The following is a 19,653-nucleotide window of genomic DNA, read 5'->3' as shown; positions in this document are numbered from 1 at the left end:
ATCTGGTGACTGTGGGGGCCATTTTAGTACAGTGAACTCATTGTCATGTTTAAGAAACCAATTTGAAATGATTCGAGCTTTGTGACATGGTACATTATCCTGCTGGAAGTAGCCATCAGAGGATGGGTACATGGTGGTCATGAAGGGATGGACATGGTCAGAAACAATGCTCAGGTAGCCCGTGGCATTTAAACGATGCCCAATTGGCACTAAGGGGCCTAAAGTGTGCCAAGAAAACATCCCCCACACCATTACACCACCACCACCACCAGCCTGCACAGTGGTAACAAGGCATGATTGATCCATGTTCTCATTCTGTTTACGCCAAATTCTGACTCTACCATTTGAATGTCTCAACAGAAATCGAGACTCATCAGACCAGGCAACATTTTTCCAGTCTTCAACTGTCCAATTTTGGTGAGCTCGTGCAAATTGTAGCCTCTTTTTCCTATTTGTAGTGGAGATGAGTGGTACCCGGTGGGGTCTTCTGCTGTTGTAGCCCATCCGCCTCAAGGGTGTGCGTGTTGTGGCTTCACAAATGCTTTGCTGCATACCTCGGTTGTAACGAGTGGTTATTTCAGTCAAAGTTGCTCTTCTATCAGCTTGAATCAGTCGACCCATTCTCCTCTGACCTCTAGCATCAACAAGGCATTTTCGCCCACAGGACTGCCGCATACTGGATGTTTTTCCCTTTTCACACCATTCTTTGTAAACCCTAGAAATGGTTGTGCGTGAAAATCCCAGTAACTGAGCAGATTGTGAAATACTCAGACCGGCCCGTCTGGCACCAACAACCATGCCACGCTCAAAACTGCTTAAATCACCTTTCTTTCCCATTCTGACATTCAGTTTGTAGTTCAGGAGATTGTCTTGACCAGGACCACACCCCTAAATGCATTGAAGCAACTGCCATGTGATTGGTTGATTAGATAATTGCATTAATGAGAAATTGAACAGGGTTCCTAATAATTCTTTAGGTGAGTGTATTTTGCTAGGTTATGATAATTTTGCTTTTATTTCTCATCTGTTGCTATCTGTTTATTTGAAATGCAAGGAAGCTGTTCTGCTCCAAAACACACTGGAAACCAAAAAGCCACTCTTCCCTGTAATATCAGCTGTGGGCTTCAGTTAATCTTATCACTTCACTTCTATGTCTTCTTGAGTCTTCACTAAACTAATTTGTGACTGCCCACTGTCCCAGAGTTCCTTATTCTTCTGGAGAAAGCAAATGCTACTCATGATGAAAGGAGGGGCATAACAGTAGGGAACTGCATGACGTGGACTTTTGTAATCTCTTGCCTCGGTGACTTTACCAGGCTGCATTCTTTTACACAGAAGAGTCAGAAGAGTCTTTAATAAAGGAAAGGCATGAAGGAAAATGTGCATCTCTGGAGGAGTACTCAATCAGTTGCCATGTAAGTTCATTATACTGATTAGTTTGTAATACAGTCTGTAATCTCACATTTTTGGCATGTTTTTAGCCATTGCAATACTTTTTATAGTATATTTTTTTTTCTTTTTCTCATTTTTATCTTTATGTGAACAAAATGCTTGTTTTGGATGGCAGTGTATTGTATTAATTTGGTATTTAATTATATCTGAAATTTTCTGAAGTTCTGTGATGGACTAACACTCTCTCTAGGACTGATACATAATCTGCCTGAGATTCAGTGCTGCCAAAGCGGCCTCTGCATCCTGTAACCCGAAATGTTTTTAAAACGTTATCTTATTAGTTACAGAGCTGTATTAACAATAATATACTTTTATAAATTGGAAATAACATTAATAGTTATTATATTACAGATTATGTTCTATAGTACTGGGGTGTTGTACTGTGTTAGTCATTATGAATGTTGTGAGAAGTCAAATAAAATGACACCTTTTGTTAGCTAACTAAAAAGATTACAATATGCAAGCTTTCTAGGCAGCTCAGCCCCTTCTTCAGGCAATAAAAGGTCTTATTTTACAACTTACTTGACTTCTCAGATCATTTTCTAAAAAGGGTTCTTATCTAATTATGTCATTTCACTAACATGGAAAGCCTGGTGGCCAGGAGGTTAGCCCTGTAGTTTCCCATCATAATAGATCTCCCAGCACAGTATCTGCCGCATTATAAAGTTGTGTATATTAAAGTTATTCAAATGTATAAGCAGTCAAGCATGAATGACAGTGGGTTTGTGTGTTAAGGTAACCAGTAATGGACAAGTTCAGGTTTGATGAATGCCTTCCACTTTGATGCATACCTATGAAGGTCCACAAAATGGATGGCTGGCTTAACTTAATCTAGGGGTAAAGGTGGGTTGCTGAGCACAGCCACATTTGTTACATTTATAGTAGTCAGAAACAATGAACTATGTTCAAACTGTGCAATACTGAGACTTCTTTCAGACTGGATTTCTTCAAACATCTGTTAATTTAAAGAAGCATAGATATGAGGGGCAGAATAAGAAGAGTGAAAGGCCCTGTTTTTACAGTCATATATACAGTGTATGTGTGTATACTGTATACAGTATATATATTGTGAGTACCCTAAGGGATGAACTGGCATCTGGACTGAAATGGAGGGCAATTCCTTGCCCTGCCATCCATTTTCTGACCTTATGACATCCCAGCTGGGTGAGAAATCACCCTCCATTCGCGTCCAGACAGCAGTCGGCAGTCTATCCATTATGGTACTCACTATATATATATATACACTGTATGCGCACACACATCTCTCTACTCTATTATAAAAAAAATCTTGGGAGGGAGACAAGACGTGATCTTCTCGGAAGATAATCTGACATCCCGTGAGAGACACTTTAACATCACGCGAGATAAGACATTGAGACAACATTTAAAACAAGTTCAAGGACATCTAACCTAGCAGTTGTTGGAATGCATTTTGCAGACACAATTCATGTGCTCCCAGCTCTTAAAACAACAACAAGAGACAAGCAGAACACACAGCTCACCAGCAGCAGCCGTAGAAAGACATCAGATGATCCGACTGCATCTCCTTAGCATGCGTTCAGCCATACCCACAATGCGAGCAGTGTTATATGTCCTGTGAGAAAGAGATTTAACTATGATCGGGGCCAGAAATAAAGGACAACTATTGTTTTAACAAGTGTTTTAAAGTAAAAGTGAAAATAATGCATATGCAGCAATTCCCATTAAAATAACAATCTCTTTAAATTGTACATCCAGTAAACCAAACCCGGGGGTGGGCGAGTGAAGCGAGCAGGGGGCGGAGTCGCCTAGTATATTATATGTTTTATATGTTGTGGGGTACAGTCCAGACACAGACAGGTAGACATGATGTTTTGCACCAACACACGTTTAATTACACTATTTATATACAATAAAGTGAGCACAACCCAGTGCTGCAGCACCGATCACCCCTTTAAGTCCAGGCCTCACAGTCCAATGCCTTTCTCTCAGGTCCGCCTCCACTCCTCTCCTTCAAGACTTCGTCCTTCTTCCACCCGACTACAGCCATCGTATGGAGGGAGGTGGCCCCTTTTATATCCACCCGGATGTGCTCCAGGTGTTTTCCAGTTACCTTCCGCCGACATGCCCTTGTGTGGCGGAAGTGCTGAGGTCCAGGGCTCTCTAGGCATTGGGGCGCCCCCTGGCAGTGACCACGGGCCCCTACAGGGTTGAGTTTCCAAGCTCCCAAAGCAAACAGGGCGGTTGCCCCCACATGGTCTGGGAAAGGCGCAAGCCCTCCTCCGGTCCTCCTAGGCGTCCTGGCTGGGTCTCCACCCCAGCCATCTCCGACAATGTATATATGGTTAATAAAATTCTTTAAAAATAGGCTCTTAAAGGTATCAATTATACTTACAGTGCATCCGGAAAGTATTCACAGCGCATCACTTTTTCCACACTTTGTTATGTTACAGCCTTATTCCAAAATGGATTAAATTCATTTTTTTCCTCAGAATTCTACACACAACACCCCATAATGACAATGTGAAAAAAGTTTACTTGAGGTTTTTGCAAATTTATTAAAATAAAAAAAACTGAGAAATCACAAGTACATAAGTATTCACAGCCTTTGCTCAATACTTTGTCAATGCACCTTTGGCAGCAATTACAGCCTCAAGTCTTTTTGAATATGATGCCACAAGCTTGGCACACCTATCCTTGGTCAGTTTTGCCCATTCCTCTTTGTACAATCATTGCTCTTAGGTGAAGTAAAAACTGAATCAGTGGATAAATCTGTTCATGTAGCACTGAGTAGAGAATGAAAGAACAAAATTGTTTGTACGAGCATCAGAAATAAAGTTCCTGTGTAGGGTTGATAGGCTTACTGTTCATAACAGTATGAAGAACTCTGCATATACAGGAGGAAGGTGGAATAGATCTGCTGCTTCCTAGGTCAAGTGGAGCCAATTGAGATGGTTTTAGCATGTGTTTAGGATACCTACAGTGGGTATTGTATCTGTTAGTAATCCTGGAAACTTCTGGGTATTCTCCAAGAAGGGATGCAGGAAGTTACCCCAGATCAGCCCATCTCAGCATGTTGCCACCATAGCCCTTACCAGGAACAGACGAATGAAAATGATAATGTTGATAATAATTTTTTTCCCAGCAGGTTGCATGTTTCAGCAATGGTGAACTACATTAGCTCTTAATTAGTGTGTGAATGTGCCTCACAGTGAAGTGTGAGGGTGTGATTATGCCCTTCCTTGTTACAAAAACCACAACTCCAGAAACCCTCAGAATAGTTAAATTCAGGCCAGACACGGAGTATGTCTGCTCTCTGATTTTTTTATTCTTTGCCTATGTAAATATTTGTAATGGCACAGATGTTAATGAATGTGATCTAGTTGAAATCTATTAGTTAAAGTTAGAAATATTTCCTTTCCAGGATGTTTATTTTTGATAATGCTTATCTGTTCTATTTAGCACAAAAGCCTGAACACTGAATTTAAGGACATACAAAGAATCTTGCCTGAAAATTTGTAGGACATTACAAACCACTAGCTGTGTTACCCTGCTTTTCCTGGGAAATTTAATAAGACAATGGGCCTCAGTTATAGTGTCAAGAGTTATTGACATGTATTAGATGTTCCAGGTTATGAAGTACATTTCTGTATGCAATATTTGTAGGGCTTTTAATCAAAGGCTAATTATTATTGGCAGGTAGAGTGGTATAATGGTTGAAGCTATGTACATCAAACCTTGAGGCTGTGAGATCAAATCTTACTACTGCCACTTTGTGACCATGAGCAAGTCACTTCACCTGCCTGTTTTCCAAAAGCAAAAGAAATGTAACCAATTGTATCTCAAATGTTTTAAGCCACTTTGAAAAAAAGACACCAGTCAAATAATAAGAACTAGTAATATTATTAGATCACTGGAGCTGCTTACTCTTGAACATGCTACCCACAATTGTCCATGAGTAAAACATACCTGCTGTAGATCAGTTCTTGTTTTTCCTAGTGACTTGGATTTTGTTAATCGCCATTGCAAAACATAATTTTACAAGAAAGTGTATTCTTTTGAATTGAATAATCAGTAGGAATAATTCTACATTTAAGCAAATATCATTATGATTGTCATTATTAGATGTTTACAATTTTAAGTTGTTTGGCAGGCAATAATATTCTAACACATATTACAAACAGCAATAATGTTTACTTACTGCATATTTAGGAGGTCCATGTGATGAACTGAATGGTGTTACTTTTGTTTTCTCTTGTGACTGAAATGAAAACAACTGATGGTATGATGTTTTGAAGGCCCCTTAAACACTTAGGGATCCCATTTGAAGTCCACAGAAGTGAATGTATATGTAAAGAATTTTGTAGATTGGCTGGGAGGTGGTGATGCATCTACATTCAAAGTAAGCAGATGCATATGTAAATGTAAATGATTTCAGAGGGCAAGGTGGGAATCGCCTTTCAAAGTCCAGAGATCTGAATGTATATTACATTGGAGCAGCTTGTGGGGGAGCAATTAAGCTTAAACTCATGCTATCAGTCCCTCTTATCTTGTATCCAAAGACAAAAATTCTCCCTGTCTTCATTCATTGATGATTGATCAGAGTATTTGTTGGCTTGCATTTTGATATGAATGGAAATCATACATAAAGTTTCTTTAAAGGCCAATGCTGGTCCTGGATTATTCTATAAATGTAACTAATGATCTTCCCATTAATGTATTATTTGCCAAAGAGGGTGCACAGACAGAAAATTTTGCTCTTTCATTTGTTTCTCAACCACTGAGTTGAGTTGTGTGCTGTCGCCGGTAGGTCACAAAGATGTTTACTGCTCCTATGATCGTGCACAATCCTCCCACTCTGATAATCCCACTCAATTAATTGTGGTCTGAAGGCCACGCTCTAATGCCTATTGGTGGGTTGCAAAGACACTTGCATGGGAAAAAGTGGGTCATGACACTGGAAAGATTGAAAAACATTGATCTGAGAGAAATTAGATAACAATGAAAGAAATATGGTTCTTATGTTCACATTTTCCAAAGCAAAACTAAAAACATTCCTGATAAAGGGACAAAAGCACTAGAGCAATAGATAGATAGATCTTTATTGTCACTGTCACTTTTACAAAGGAACAACGAAATTTAAATAGTCTTGAAGGTCAATCCTTTGGGCCCAACCTGACTGCAGGTTTCTGTTCCAAACAAATTCACAATCAGTGAATCATTTTTACCTGTAATGGATTTCATTGTTTCGTTAGCTGGTCTTTTTTATTCTCTTATTCTGCATTCAGAAAAGCATAGTAGTTTGAGATTGACTTTTATGAAACATTAAGAAACATTGGTATTTTAGTATTAGCATCTTAACTCTCTTTTGTAATTTTTATATTAATTCACCCTTTTCTGTGTCCTTTGCTTCCTTGATTGGATCCTAACAATAGCAACTAACAATGAGCATAGTGAATGGGGGGGAATGACACAGAATGATAAAAGGCTTGATACCAGGAATTTAGAAACTCTATTGTAATGTAGTAATTTGTGCATGTTGCATAAAGATACATAATTTGGTGTTTTTTATCTTGGTTTTCATCATTATAATTATGATTGACATTGCACTTTTCCAGATGTTCCTATAATTTAATAGTAACTGCACTAGTGGGTGGGACACTGAAGTAGCCACATTCAGGATTCAATCTTCTGTGCCTTGGTGTCTACTCCACTTGTTGTTAATTTTTATTACTTGGATTCAATTAAAGGAGAAAATTTACTGTATCTGGGGTTGCTTCATAGTTTGTTGTTCCTGTTTACTAACAATAACAATTTAGTTTAAGATTTTTACTTTGACAGCTTCTAGTGTTGATCACACAACATTCAGCTTTAACCTTGAAATTCAAGTACATCTTATCTTCTGAATCATAATTCTTTAACTCAATACTTCCCTAGACAAAATAGCTCTAACCAAACTAGTGATGAAAGGCAGCTTTGGTAACAAAACATATTTGTGGAAAAACCTGCTTGGTTTTTAATTCTAACTTTATTATTTTACATTTCCTCAAATAATCTTTCATTTTGAAATCACAGTGTCATTATCTAGTGCCTCAAGATATGTTCTGCATGTGCATGATGGCAGCAATCCTAATACCAAGCTTCTGCTTAAAGAGTGTCAACAAACCACATATTTGTGGTGAAAATACTGTATATACATAGAAACATGAAACAGCACACCCACATCTCCAGGTGGTGGGCAGCCGTCCCATGCTCTGCCTCCTTTAGTGTCTTCCTCTGTCTGGACCAAGTTATTCCAAGTGCCTTCAGCAATTGTTGGGTGGATTTTCCAACAAAGTGTCTGTGGCCAACCTCTACTGGATATGTAGATGCCTTCCATCCTGTGTCTGCATATGCCGTGGACAACTTACTATACTTTTCCTTCTTCCTCTCAAAGGCTGCCTCCATACCTTCCTTCCAACCTGGTTGACCTTGACTACTGCCCTGGCAGAGGTGAAGGATGATATCTGAACATAAGAAGTTGTGGCTCACATTGGAATTTCAGCTGTTGATCAAGGTCCACTCTCACATTCCACTCACATTCAGTTGTCAGGAAAAACCACCCCTTCCAGTTGATGTTTTGTTTTGCTGGCTCCTTGCTTGATGAAGCATGTCCTCTGTTGGAATGTTGACAAGCTGGTCATATTCACTTTGCATCTTGTTTCTCAAAAACCTTTGCCATTTTTCACAGGACAAACTCGTGACACCATTGATAGCTGCCTGGCAGCCCAAACGATTCTACTGCAAGCTGTGGTCCTGGGCCTCATTTTTCCTTTTGTTTTAGATATAAAGCAGGTAATTAAAAATGCCATTATCTTTTGTAAGTAGTTTTGATAGACTAAGTTGTCTGTTTTTTTGTAGGTGCTTGAAGACACCTCTTTCTAGATGCTTGTGGCATCTGTGGATGATTGCAATAGCAGTTACAGTCCTTTGGGTAGCTCTTCAAATAGTTGGAATAACCCAACACAGCTGGTACCTTTTTCATTTATGTCAAATAAATGTTAAAATATGTGGATGAAGGGATGGGTGTTGGTATTGATTAGGCATATTTAAAAGGAATAAAAATATAATGCTGTATAAGTATGAACTTTAACAACATTATATTGTGCTTATTTTCTACTAAACTTTCAATAGGTATATTAAATGCGCAATTAGCCATGTGGCACAGCTTTGATCAAAACAAGCACTCCCCCTCCCAGAGTCAAGAAACACATGAGAATCTGTAAAATGATGATAAAAAGAAAAGTTGTAGTACTTTTTACAAGGTGTTTCTATTTCCTTAATGGAAGTAAACAGTGCAAAGCATCTGCACAAAAATATTGGAAACAAAAGCAGTGCGGACCCATAACTTCAAACAATGGAACTAGTCAGTCTCACACTGTTACTTTGGGGCATGGCTAATCTGTACCCTGAAGATTGGGATACTGACTTTCTAATTGCTAGTTTGTGTTTATTTATTGTATTTTGTTTGTGGTTATGTTTGTACGTATTTTGTTGTTTGAGGCACTATGGTGTAGTGGTTAGCATTTTAGCCTAACAACTCGGGTCATATTTTTATCCACAATTATCTCTGTAACATAGCTGACAGATCATTACTTAGCCCTGAGGGACACTTTAAAGACCATCACCATTATAATTTACTCAAAACCAGTTCAGCTCCTCCTTCCCCATTGATTTCAATGCATTTTATCAAGTTTGGCAAAGTTCCTGAACATTTCCAGAATTTTGCCTAACCATAGCAAGAAGTTCATTTGTGCCAAACGTAATTTATGACATTTATTTCAAAAAGCCATGCAATGCAGCTGAGAGAGAGAGGCCGCCAGGGAGATTGACAAATGACAGCTGTAAGTCAGGTTAGGTAGAAATCATGTGAAGGACACAAGCAGGTTATTTTAAAGATGCTGATGTCTGCTTGAGCAATATGGTTAAAAAACGCAGAGTCTGTGAAGGTATTAATAACCAGCCAGTTCTTCTTATAGTCGCCCATATCTGACATGAATTCTATGAATATTATGTGAGTGTTTATAATGAAGAGGATCCAGCATGGCATCAGAAGTGCCTCACTATGCCACTGCCATTCCTTGCTGCTGGATGGGAGATCTGTGTGTCAGCATTATCCCATTTGGCAGAGATGTCCCTTTTCTTCCTTCCAGCCCGAATATGTATATATATAGGATTATGCATTATATTCTGGGAATAATTGTTATCTTTTGAAGTAAGTTAAATACATATTTCTCTTTTTGTACCATATTTCTCTTTTGTAATTATTTTAAGCTATGGGTACAAAAGGGATAGTATTGTTTCTAGAAAATTCTGCCTCAAGAAACACATCCTAAGGGAGAAAGGGCATTCCGGGATGGATACAACTAAAAGCACAGTAAACCCTGCAGTGTTCATGGTTTTAGCAAGTATATTATCAACTAATTTACAGACTTCTTCTCCATGTGCAAAACCATGGCTCAGTGTATTCTTGTGTAGAGAGTGCAATGCAGGGTGTGACTACAGAGCACTTAATCTGCAAATACTTCAGAGGACCTTCTCTGATACTAAAATCTCTTGGCATAGGTATGTGGCCACCAGTAATCCTCCAGAAGGATCCTGACTTGGATCCGTTTACATAGTTTGGAAAAGTGAGTGCAGCTGTTGTTACCTCTGACCCTAAATAAGCAGTGTCAGGCAGCACTTGCAGCGTGAGTCAGAACAGTATATAAGGCAGATAAGAAGACCTAGAACTTCGTAGAAGGAGCCGTAGAAGATAGCGCGGATGGGCAGCAGATGAAGTTAGGCCGAGGAAAGAGATAGCAGGTTTGGCTATGGAATAACCTTTGGGGAGCAATATTCTTTGTTTGCCACCCTAAAAAACTTCTAAAACTCTCACAACCTAATTTTATTAAGCTTCACTTTTTACAGTTGTGCAATTACATGTAAAACAAATTTTAGGGGCAATAAAAGTTTCATTCATTATTACTCTATTGCATTTTATTTGGTAAATGATTTCAACAAACCATTATCATTGCCCTTTTGATAGTTGGGTCCACCTGCAAAAAAAAAAAAAAAAGATTCACCATTGAAATTTCATTAATTATGAAAGAATTCTGTGAACATAGAAGGGCTATTACTTCATCACAGTAGACTGAAATGGAGCCCTCAACCTAGTATGAAATATAGAGATATTATGTTTCAGGGTGTATGTTACATAGACCAATATTTTTTTTTTCACTAACTTACTTTCCTTTTTTTCCAGCAAGAATGTAACTTTTACTTTTTCCCTTTTGCATATGCAGGGTGGCAAAACCTTTCAATACTAGAAAATCGGCAGATTATAAGAAAATCTCTGAAAAAGAAAACAATGAAAATGTTAAGCATGACTTCAATCAGCCACTGGCCAGGAATCAAAATGTTTATAAACAAAAAACATTTTTGGATTATCCTCAGCAGACCACAAACCCACAGAATGCTGAGAAATCAACTAATGTGCTTATCAAGAAGGCAGTTTCACTTTCTGTGGAAAAAAATGATTTTGTGGGTAGAAGTGGTATTGGCCAAAGTCATTCAGCATCTGGAGCAACTGGAGGAAGAGACTTCCACTGTTTGCCAAAAACCCACATTGTGTTTCTCAAGACACATAAAACAGCCAGCAGCACACTTCTTAACATTTTGTATCGCTTTGGGGACACCAGAAACCTAACATTTGCTCTTCCATATGACCAAAATAACCAGCTTGTTTATCCACTGTATTTTACAGCTTCATTTGTTAAAGGATTCACATCAAATACCACTACAAAGTACGACATAATATGCAATCATATGAGGTTTCATTTGCCAGAGGTGAGTAAGGATATTATTAGAAGTCATCCTTATGTTTGAATAAGTTCAAGCCAAATTAGAAACTGGAGAACTGATACACAAAATGGAAGACACCATTCTGGAGATTTTACAATAGTGAGTCATCAAAAATGAACATGTTAAAAATATATACAGGTATATATAGTATACTGCGGTGGGTTGGCACCCTGCCTGGGATTGGTTCCTGCCTTGTGCCCTGTGTTGGCTGGAATTGGCTCCAGCAGACCCCCGTGACCCTGTATTCGGATTCAGCGGGTTAGAAAATGGATGGATGGATGGATGGATATATAGTATATAACATTAGAGGCAGAAAAGAAGGCAACACTGTGGCACAGTGGGTAGCACTTCTGCCTCGCAGTTAGGAGATGCGGGTTCACTTCCTGAGTCCTCCCTGCTTGGAGTTTGCATGTTCTCCCCGTGTCTGTGTGGGTTTCCTCCGGATACTCCAGTTTTCTCCCACAGTCTAAATACATGCAGGTTAGGTGCAATGGTGATTCTAATTTGTGCTTGGGTTGTGTGTGTGTGCCCTGCAGTGAGCTGGTGCCCTGCCTGAGGTTTGTTTCCTGCCTTGCACCCTGTGTTGGCTGGGATTGGCTCCAGCAGACCCCCGTGACCCTGTAGTTAGGATATAGCGGGCTGAATAACGGATGAGGGCGGCGCAGTGGTAACACTGCTGCCTCGCAGTTAGGAGACCTGGGTTCGCTTCCCGGGTCTTCCCTCCGTGGAGTTTGCATGTTCTCCCCGTGTCTGCATTGGTTTCCTCCCACAATCCAAAGACATGCAAGTTAGGTGGATTGGTGATTCTAAATTGGCCCTAGTGTGTGCTTGGTGTGTTTGTGTGTGTCCTGCGGTGGGTTGGCACCCTGCCCAGGATTGGTTCCTGCCTTGTGCCCTGGGATTGGCTCCAGCAGACCCCCCGTGACCCTGTTTTCAGATTCAGCGGGTTAGAAAATGGATGGATGAATGCTATATAATATTTAGGTATTTTGTTAACTGTTTTGAAAGTTAGCATTACAATTTTTTCTTTAATTACTTAATCACATTTTTGTTTATTTAAATTAATGAGTGATTTTCATAAATATTGTAGGAATGATAATAGAATGTCCTTACATGTATTAACACAGCACATTATTTACATGTTTTCAGTATCATTTACAATATCATGTGGTTAAAAACTGACCCCAAATAGAAATGTAGTGGTGGAAATTTCTTTCATAGAGAGCAGATTTCATCTCAAGTAATATAAAAATTGATAACTGATCTAGCAATATTGTAAAAAGGTGATAATTGAGTGACTGTGGTATGGAGGAAAATAAGCCACAATATTTTAATTTAACAAAAGGAGGTCTTTAGTTTTATATTAAAATTCTGAATACCAGTTAAAGCAGTCTCCAGTTTTTTTATAACTTGGAAATCCCACACACACTTGCTATTCAATCGACCAATGTCAACCTACTTACTTCATAACAACAAGAGTTACTGTAGATCATGTCTGTTGGTCCTTAGTAAAGAAACATTTATTATTGCTTATATTTTATTGCTACAGAAATCATTAATTGTTTTGTCACTAAGCACCTGTCCTTGAAACTCCAAAATATTCTGTTACTGTAAAGATACAGATTTGGTTAAAATGTAAGAAAATAACTAGGATGAAACTATTTAATATACATGAAACCCAGTTCACTACTTATTGTTAAACAACAACATTTAGTAATAGGATTTAAAGTTAACAGAACAGAATGGAAACCCTGGATCTACTCTCTATATATAAAATCCTAAGCCTAAAAGTGCAATGATTTTATTTGACTTTTTATGTCACGTTTTTGTCATGCTTTAAATCAGGCTTATTTTAAAACCTACATATATATGTTTGGTATCATTCTTTTCAGAATTTATTAAACTTTAATGTGATGTTGTTAGATTTTCAGATTCTTATTCTAATTTTAAATTATAAACTAAAAAATATCAAGAACTCACATCCTACAAGACGAGACTTTGTGCCAAGAGATTTAACCACGCCCGGGGCCAAAAATAAAAGACAAAGAGTAGGACAGCTGCTGTTCAGGCTTTTAAATGTTCGAAGCGCCGCACGAGATGCAGATCATGCGGCATGGCAGCAGCAGCAAGCCAACAGCTGATCGAACAAAGAGGAGGTAAAAAAAAAACTGTATTTGTTTCCCATTGTATCACCGTTTAAGAGAGGGTTTCAGAGGAGTGACCGCATCTCCTTGGGGTGCGTTCACAATGTGAGCGGCAGAGATGTGAAGTGGCTGGCACTAAGCACAGGCCCTAATGGGTGGTGACAAGCGAGGTGAGCAGGGGGCAAACCCCCTAGTAGATATATATAACCACATAAATACAACATAAATTGAGCAGATATTCTTCCACAGTGGTTAATTATAGTTCATATTTTTTAAACTTGTAAATTTTCAAAGAAGCATCCAAGCATCCAATGTAGAGTTAAAAATGTGTATTGACATCTGCCCATGTATGGACAAGCTCCTGGCCTTGTGTAAGACTCTATTGGCATTTGAAACTGTTGTGTTATGGATTTGTTTGCCATCAGAATGGCTGTTAGGCATATAAAAGAACAAAATGTAGAAGCTGAAATAACTTGTCTCAAGGTATGTTTGAAAAAGTGAATGGATAATTCATTGAGCAAACAGGAAGTTTTTCATTTGTGTTTCTATTGTTTATAATAGACAATTTTGAAAATGTATCTGTATGTTTCCAACAAGAGTTTTAGAAATCTAAAACAATTGTGTAACATGCTTTGTTCTAAATATGGAAATAAAAAGGGAATATTCCTATTAATTCGTGTTGAAGAATAACCATACCAACTTTCAGCATCAGCAGCCCACTTGCAGCTGAGTGTTTTCATCAAACACAGACAGACAGACATACCAATGACAATATGTGCTTTTTGTGTTTTAAGCAAATGTATAGAAATTAAAAAAGTCATATTCTTATTGTTAATAATCCACTGAAAAGTTGAGATTTTTTATTTCATGATAAAACATAAGATGTAAATATGTAAAATATTTTGAAATTTATTATTTATTTCGGTGTGTCACCATACAGTAGTATACAGTATTTAAATTCAAGTTTCAGTATTGACTTTTTATATTGTATTATATTTATTATTAGATTATATATTACTTATTTTTAAGTTTGTATTATACAGTATATTTAGTATATTTTTATCTTAAAAAATCCATCCATCATCCAACCCGCTATATCCTAACTACAGGTTCACGAGGATCTGCTGGAGCCAATCCCAGCCAACACAGGGCACAAGGCAGGAAACAAACCCCAGGCAGGGTGCCAGCCCACCACAGGGCACACACACACACACCCACCAAGGACAAATTAGAATCTCTAATGCACCTAACCTGCATGTCTTTGGACTGAGGGAGGAAACCCACGCAAACATGGGGAGAACATGCAAACTCCATGCAGGGAGGACCTGGGAAGTGAACATGGGTCTCCTAACTGTGAGGCAGCAGTGCTACCGCTGCACCACCATGCCGCCCTCTTAAAAAATCTACAGTTTTAATACATTCAAACTCTGCTATGAATTTTACACAAAAAAAAAACAACTTTTTTTTAATAATTCAAAACAAGACAAACTTAAAGTGCTCCAGTTCGGAAAAGTTAAAATCTAAATAGGAACCTGTTATTGCTGCATGATTAAATAGTGCTACGGAGGAATGAACATCCTCTTTAAATATACGTGACACAATTTTCAAATAATCATATGAAGCCATAAATTCATGAACCAGCAGTGAGGTTTAAAAAAGCTGGGCTAAGCAAGCATTGAACAACATCACTCATGACCTAATGGGCTTTTCCATCTTCCCATTTTCCACACCCCCACCAGGCTTTCATCTTGAAAAAAGTATATACTACATTTTAAAAGGTTTATATGAAATGAACACATCTTGCTTTATCTTTATAAAGCCATTCTTGCAGAAAGCTTCAGTCACACGGTCACTGTGAATGATGTCTGGGTAATGTTACAAAGAAGGGGTGTCATTGTAGTGACCCACACACCCAGAATATTGCTAATAAGAGCAGCACATGCAAAAAATGAAGATTGTTAAATAAAGAAAACACAAAGAAGAGCTGATTAAATGGAAAACACAAAGTAAGATATACAAAAAATAAAAACTGAACAAACCCTGTAGCCTGCCTGGGTCTACAGAAGATTAAGACCAGATAGGGTGGCTTACCCGTTCATCAATCTCCAACCACTAATGAAACTTATCTTTCAGCAGCTATCTGTCTCTCAGGATTCTAGAAATGATTCTGCATGTTTTCATTTGTGATTGTGTTTTGATTTGATGTGATTTGTGTGTTAGTTGTTTCAATATTCTGTTCTGCAAGGCATATCAGTCGTATGCTACTTTACATTCAAAGTCATGATGGCCAGCTATAAAAGACATTGACCTGCTGGATTAAGTGGCTTCATTAAATGAAGGGCTGAATGATTTATATTGGTGATTTTTTTACTGCTTTCCTGGCATTAACCAACTCCTAAAATAATATCACAAATGTGAAAAATCTAAGTAAAAAGAGTTGGAGTAAATAGGGAAAACAGTACAGACAAAAGAACACAATACACCAAAATGAGTAAGCATACAAATTAAACACAAACATTTACTAAGCTAGGATGTGAGCCTAGGACTTTGAAGCTATGAGCCACATGAGACATTGCTTCACCATTCTCAATTTTACATGTAGTGCTTCTTGTAGTAGCTGGCCACAGAGTGTTGGAGCAGGGATTCCCAGAGTCGGTCCTGGGGACCCACTGTGGCTGCAGGTTTTTATTCCAACCAGCTTCAGGTTTTAATTGGACTCCAGGGCTAGTTAAGTGAGGTGTTATTTCCCAAATTCTGTGTTCTGGGAACAATATAGAAATTAGAAAACTAAGTTTGGTAAGTAAAAAAAAGAATTATTAAAATGTACTAAGCAGTATGGAACGTGACCCGGACACAGGCAGGCAGACACCAATGGTTCAAACACCCACACACGTTTATTATACATAATTATATATAGTGCAGCACACAATCCCCAAAACTCCCCCAAAGTCCAGGCCTCACACTCAATGCCTCTTTCTCTTCAGGCCACCTCCACTCCTCTCCTCCAAGACCTCATCCTTCTTTCACCCGACTCAAGCCCCGAACGGACGGAGGCGGCCCCTTTTATAACCACCCAGATGTGCCTTAGGTACCTCCCGACACTTCCGGGTGTGGTGGAAGTTCTGAGGTCCAGGGCTCCATAGGCATTGGGGCGCCCCCTGGCGGTGACCATGGGCCCCTACAGGATTGAGCTTCAAAGTTCTGTACCCGTGGTCCCCATAGCCACCAGGGTGGTCACCCTCACATGGTCTGGGGGAGGCGTAAGGCCTCCTCCGGACCTCAGGGGCGTCCCAGCCGGGTCGCACCCCCCCAGCCACCTGTGACAGCAGTTATATGGGAAAAATGTGTTTTTCTTTCTTTTTAACATTTTCATCTTGATTTTCATTCTACTTTTCCAGGTGTTCTAATTGTTTAATTAATTCATTATTTACTAATTAGTGGGGCTGACACTAAAGTAGTTGCAGCCTTTCCTAATTCAGCATTGTTTGCCTGGCTGTCTGCTGTGCTGGTTGTCATTATTAAGACACAATGAAGGGAGCAAACTGCGCAGAGAAAGGACAAAAAATAATGAAATCAACAAAACAGAGTTAAGCATTTAAATCAATAGCAAATGCAGAAATTTTTCTAAACGTCTTACAAATGTACAAATCATGCTGCGGTGCTTTTCTGATTGTAGAATAATTCAAGAGGAAAAAAAATAACAGCTAATTCAATGAGATCAGTGTTATCAGTTGTTGTCACTGATTAGGAATCTGGTTGGAACAAAAACCTGCACCCACAGGGGGTCCCCATGACTGAGTTTGGAAATCCCTGTGTTAGAGTATTAGTGGAATAAAACCTGACATCATAGTAATGATGTACAGTATGTAACATCAAAAATAGAAATTAGTTATCTCTATTTGAATTTAATAAATTGAGTGTTATTTAAAAAAAAATGAACTCCAGAACTTTAAAATATTCTTTTGGGTTCACAGGTCAAAAGGATAACACCTTCAGATTCTTTCTACTTCTCTATTCTACGGAATCCTGTCACAATGATGGAATCCACATTTTCATATTATAAACAAATCCCAGCTTTTTACAGTGCTGAAACACTGGATGAGTTTCTCCAGGATCCCCAGAAATACTATAATGAGTCATTACAGGAAAACAGCTATGCAAGGAATCTACTGACATTTGACTTTGGCTTCAATAACAATGATGAGAATAATGAGACACGTATCAATAAGACCATTGCATTCATAGAGAGAACCTTTGATCTAATACTGATTTCAGAATATTTTGATGAGTCAATGATATTGTTGAAAAACGCTCTGTGTTGGAGCCTGGATGATGTAGTATCCTTCAAACTTAACAGTCGAAACAATAAAACAAAAACAAAAGTCTCATTGCAGACTGAACAGAAAATAAAAGAGTGGAATTCTTGGGATTGGAAGCTCTACTTATACTTTAACAGCACATTTTGGAGGACAATTGACAAGACAGTTGGTAGAAAAAAGATGAATAAAGAAGTTAAAGAGCTTAGAAGCAAAAGAAACCGGCTCATGAAGATGTGCCTTAAAGAAAGGAATTCTGTAGATCCATCTAAAATCAAAGATGAGTCTCTGAAACCTTTACAGTATGGGAATTCTGTAATTCAAGGATATAATCTTAATTTACATCTAGACAACATGACAAAACAGTGGTGTCAAAAACTTATTACACCAGAGCTTCAATACACCAAACTGCTTTATGACAAGCTGTTTCCCAACCAGATTAAAAAGTCCACACCTCTAAATCGAAAAGAAAATTGGAAGACTTATTCCAAGAAATGGAGAGGATTTAGATCTTTTGAGAGGCAAAACAGGAATCCAGACAGTCCAAGGTCTTCACAATAAGCCTACGCTAAAGCTTTTGAAGACATTAATATAAACTATAAGGATAAAATTACACAAGATGGTTACATCATACTGTATGTTATCTTCAAGACTGAAACATACTGAGACACTGCCTGTCTGTGTGGACTTTTCTCTGATTGTTCCAATATGTCACTCACATCCCAAAGATGACTGTAAATTTCTGGGTGTGATCGAATGGCACCATGTCTGGATGTGGCTCTCGCATTGTGTTGGCAGGCCTGGCTCCAGCCTCTGTGGCCTTAAGGTGAAACAAGCAGGCTTGATGAATAAAGAATGCTGAACACAATATTTTATTGTTTGTCTGGCCCTTCAAAACAAATGTCATAGTTAAAGGAACATGATATTATCCATCCATCCATTCATTATCCAATCCGTTATATCCTAACTACAGGGTCACGAGGGTCTGCTGGAGCCAATCCCAGCCAACACAGGGCGCAAGGCAGGAAACAAACCCTGGGCAGGGCACCAGCCCACTGCAGGGCACACACACTAGGGGCAATTTAGGATCGCCAATGCACCTGACCTACATGTATTTGGACTGTGGGAGGAAACCCACGCAGGAAACCCACCCAGAAAGCGAACTCAGGTCTCCTTACTGCGTGGCAGCAGCACTACCCACTGCGCCACCATGCTGCCCTACATGATATTATTTAGAGGAAAAATTCTATACTATATATTATTATGATTGCTTATGTGTACTTGCATTATGAAATACACAGTTAAACTAGGATTCAAAAAAACGCACAAAAGTTGTTTACGGCATTAAGTCTATGAATTACTACAATCCCAGACTTACTTTAAAAATCAGTAAGTGTCTAATTGTAGCGCAAAATTGCCACATTTTGATTAAAGATCAACAATATAAGATCATAAAGAATATCAATCTCTTGTCCCAACTTCTCTTTCAGTCCTACCAGCCTAGACTATGTTATAGAGTGATCTTTAAACCTCACCCAAATGTTACTTTAGGGACCTGAATGTCCTGGATCAATTTTTCCCAGAGCTTCATCTAAATGTTCCCAGTTAAACCTATACCCCCTGAAGTTGCATTATTAACTTACAGGTCCAGAATCATGATGGATTGCTCAAGTTATCTTGCCTCCAAAATGAGCAGCTGGGGTCCCTATATTCCCTCCATTTGCAGCAACCTAATGAAGATGGAGAAGACTGCTTTTCTTAAATGTGGTGCTGCCTGCCATTCTTCTCTTTCTAGTTTAGGGTACACAGAGCAACTCCCTAAAGACAATTTTATACTTCCGTCCCCTCTTGAATCAAATGTAATGCTGGGAAACCAAGAA

General features: G+C 38.7%; 2 protein-coding genes across 5 annotated transcripts in view; one reads left to right on the top strand and one right to left on the bottom strand.

Annotated features, from left to right (window-relative positions):
* Nucleotides 1-1,177: 1,177 nt before the first annotated feature.
* Nucleotides 1,178-18,643, top strand: LOC120533810 (galactose-3-O-sulfotransferase 2-like). Of its 3 annotated transcripts, XM_039760818.1 has the most exons (4): nt 1,178-1,415; nt 8,332-8,442; nt 10,755-11,298; nt 17,432-18,643. In XM_039760818.1, exons 1-4 carry the CDS (start codon nt 1,369-1,371, stop codon nt 18,332-18,334), a joined length of 1,605 nt encoding a protein of 534 aa, XP_039616752.1. In that variant the 5' UTR covers nt 1,178-1,368; the 3' UTR covers nt 18,335-18,643. The 3 variants fall into 3 exon arrangements, with proteins under 3 accessions (XP_039616752.1, XP_039616761.1, XP_039616743.1); XM_039760827.1 differs by lacking the exon at nt 8,332-8,442 and having other exon boundaries at nt 1,179-1,415; XM_039760809.1 differs by lacking the exon at nt 1,178-1,415 and having other exon boundaries at nt 8,272-8,442.
* Nucleotides 10,094-19,653, bottom strand: part of LOC120533822 (receptor-type tyrosine-protein phosphatase eta-like) — a 51,187-nt gene continuing 41,627 nt past the window's right edge. The window contains exons 6-7 of one of the 2 annotated variants that reach the window (XR_005634630.1): nt 10,699-10,804; nt 10,094-10,508 (exon numbers count right to left, since the gene is read on the bottom strand). The gene's annotated coding sequence lies outside the window, so the exon portion shown is untranslated. The remainder of the gene's footprint in view (nt 10,509-10,698; nt 10,805-19,653) is intronic. The other variant, XR_005634632.1, reaches the window with a different exon arrangement.

The sequence above is a fragment of the Polypterus senegalus genome, chromosome 1, assembly GCF_016835505.1.
Source record: "Polypterus senegalus isolate Bchr_013 chromosome 1, ASM1683550v1, whole genome shotgun sequence".
Lineage (NCBI taxonomy): Eukaryota > Metazoa > Chordata > Cladistia > Polypteriformes > Polypteridae > Polypterus > Polypterus senegalus.
The sequence above is the reverse complement of the archived record's forward strand: the minus strand, read 5'-3'. Positions and strand labels throughout refer to the sequence as shown.

Coding starts and splice junctions, on each gene's coding strand:
- LOC120533810 (XM_039760809.1), top strand. CDS start 8,276: ATGCCATTATCTTTTGTAAGTAGTTTTGATAGACTAAGTTGTCTGTTT. Junction 8,443..10,754: donor GGAATAACCCAACACAGCTG/GTACCTTTTTCA, acceptor TTGCATATGCAG/GGTGGCAAAACCTTTCAATA. Junction 11,299..17,431: donor TGAGGTTTCATTTGCCAGAG/GTGAGTAAGGAT, acceptor TTGGGTTCACAG/GTCAAAAGGATAACACCTTC.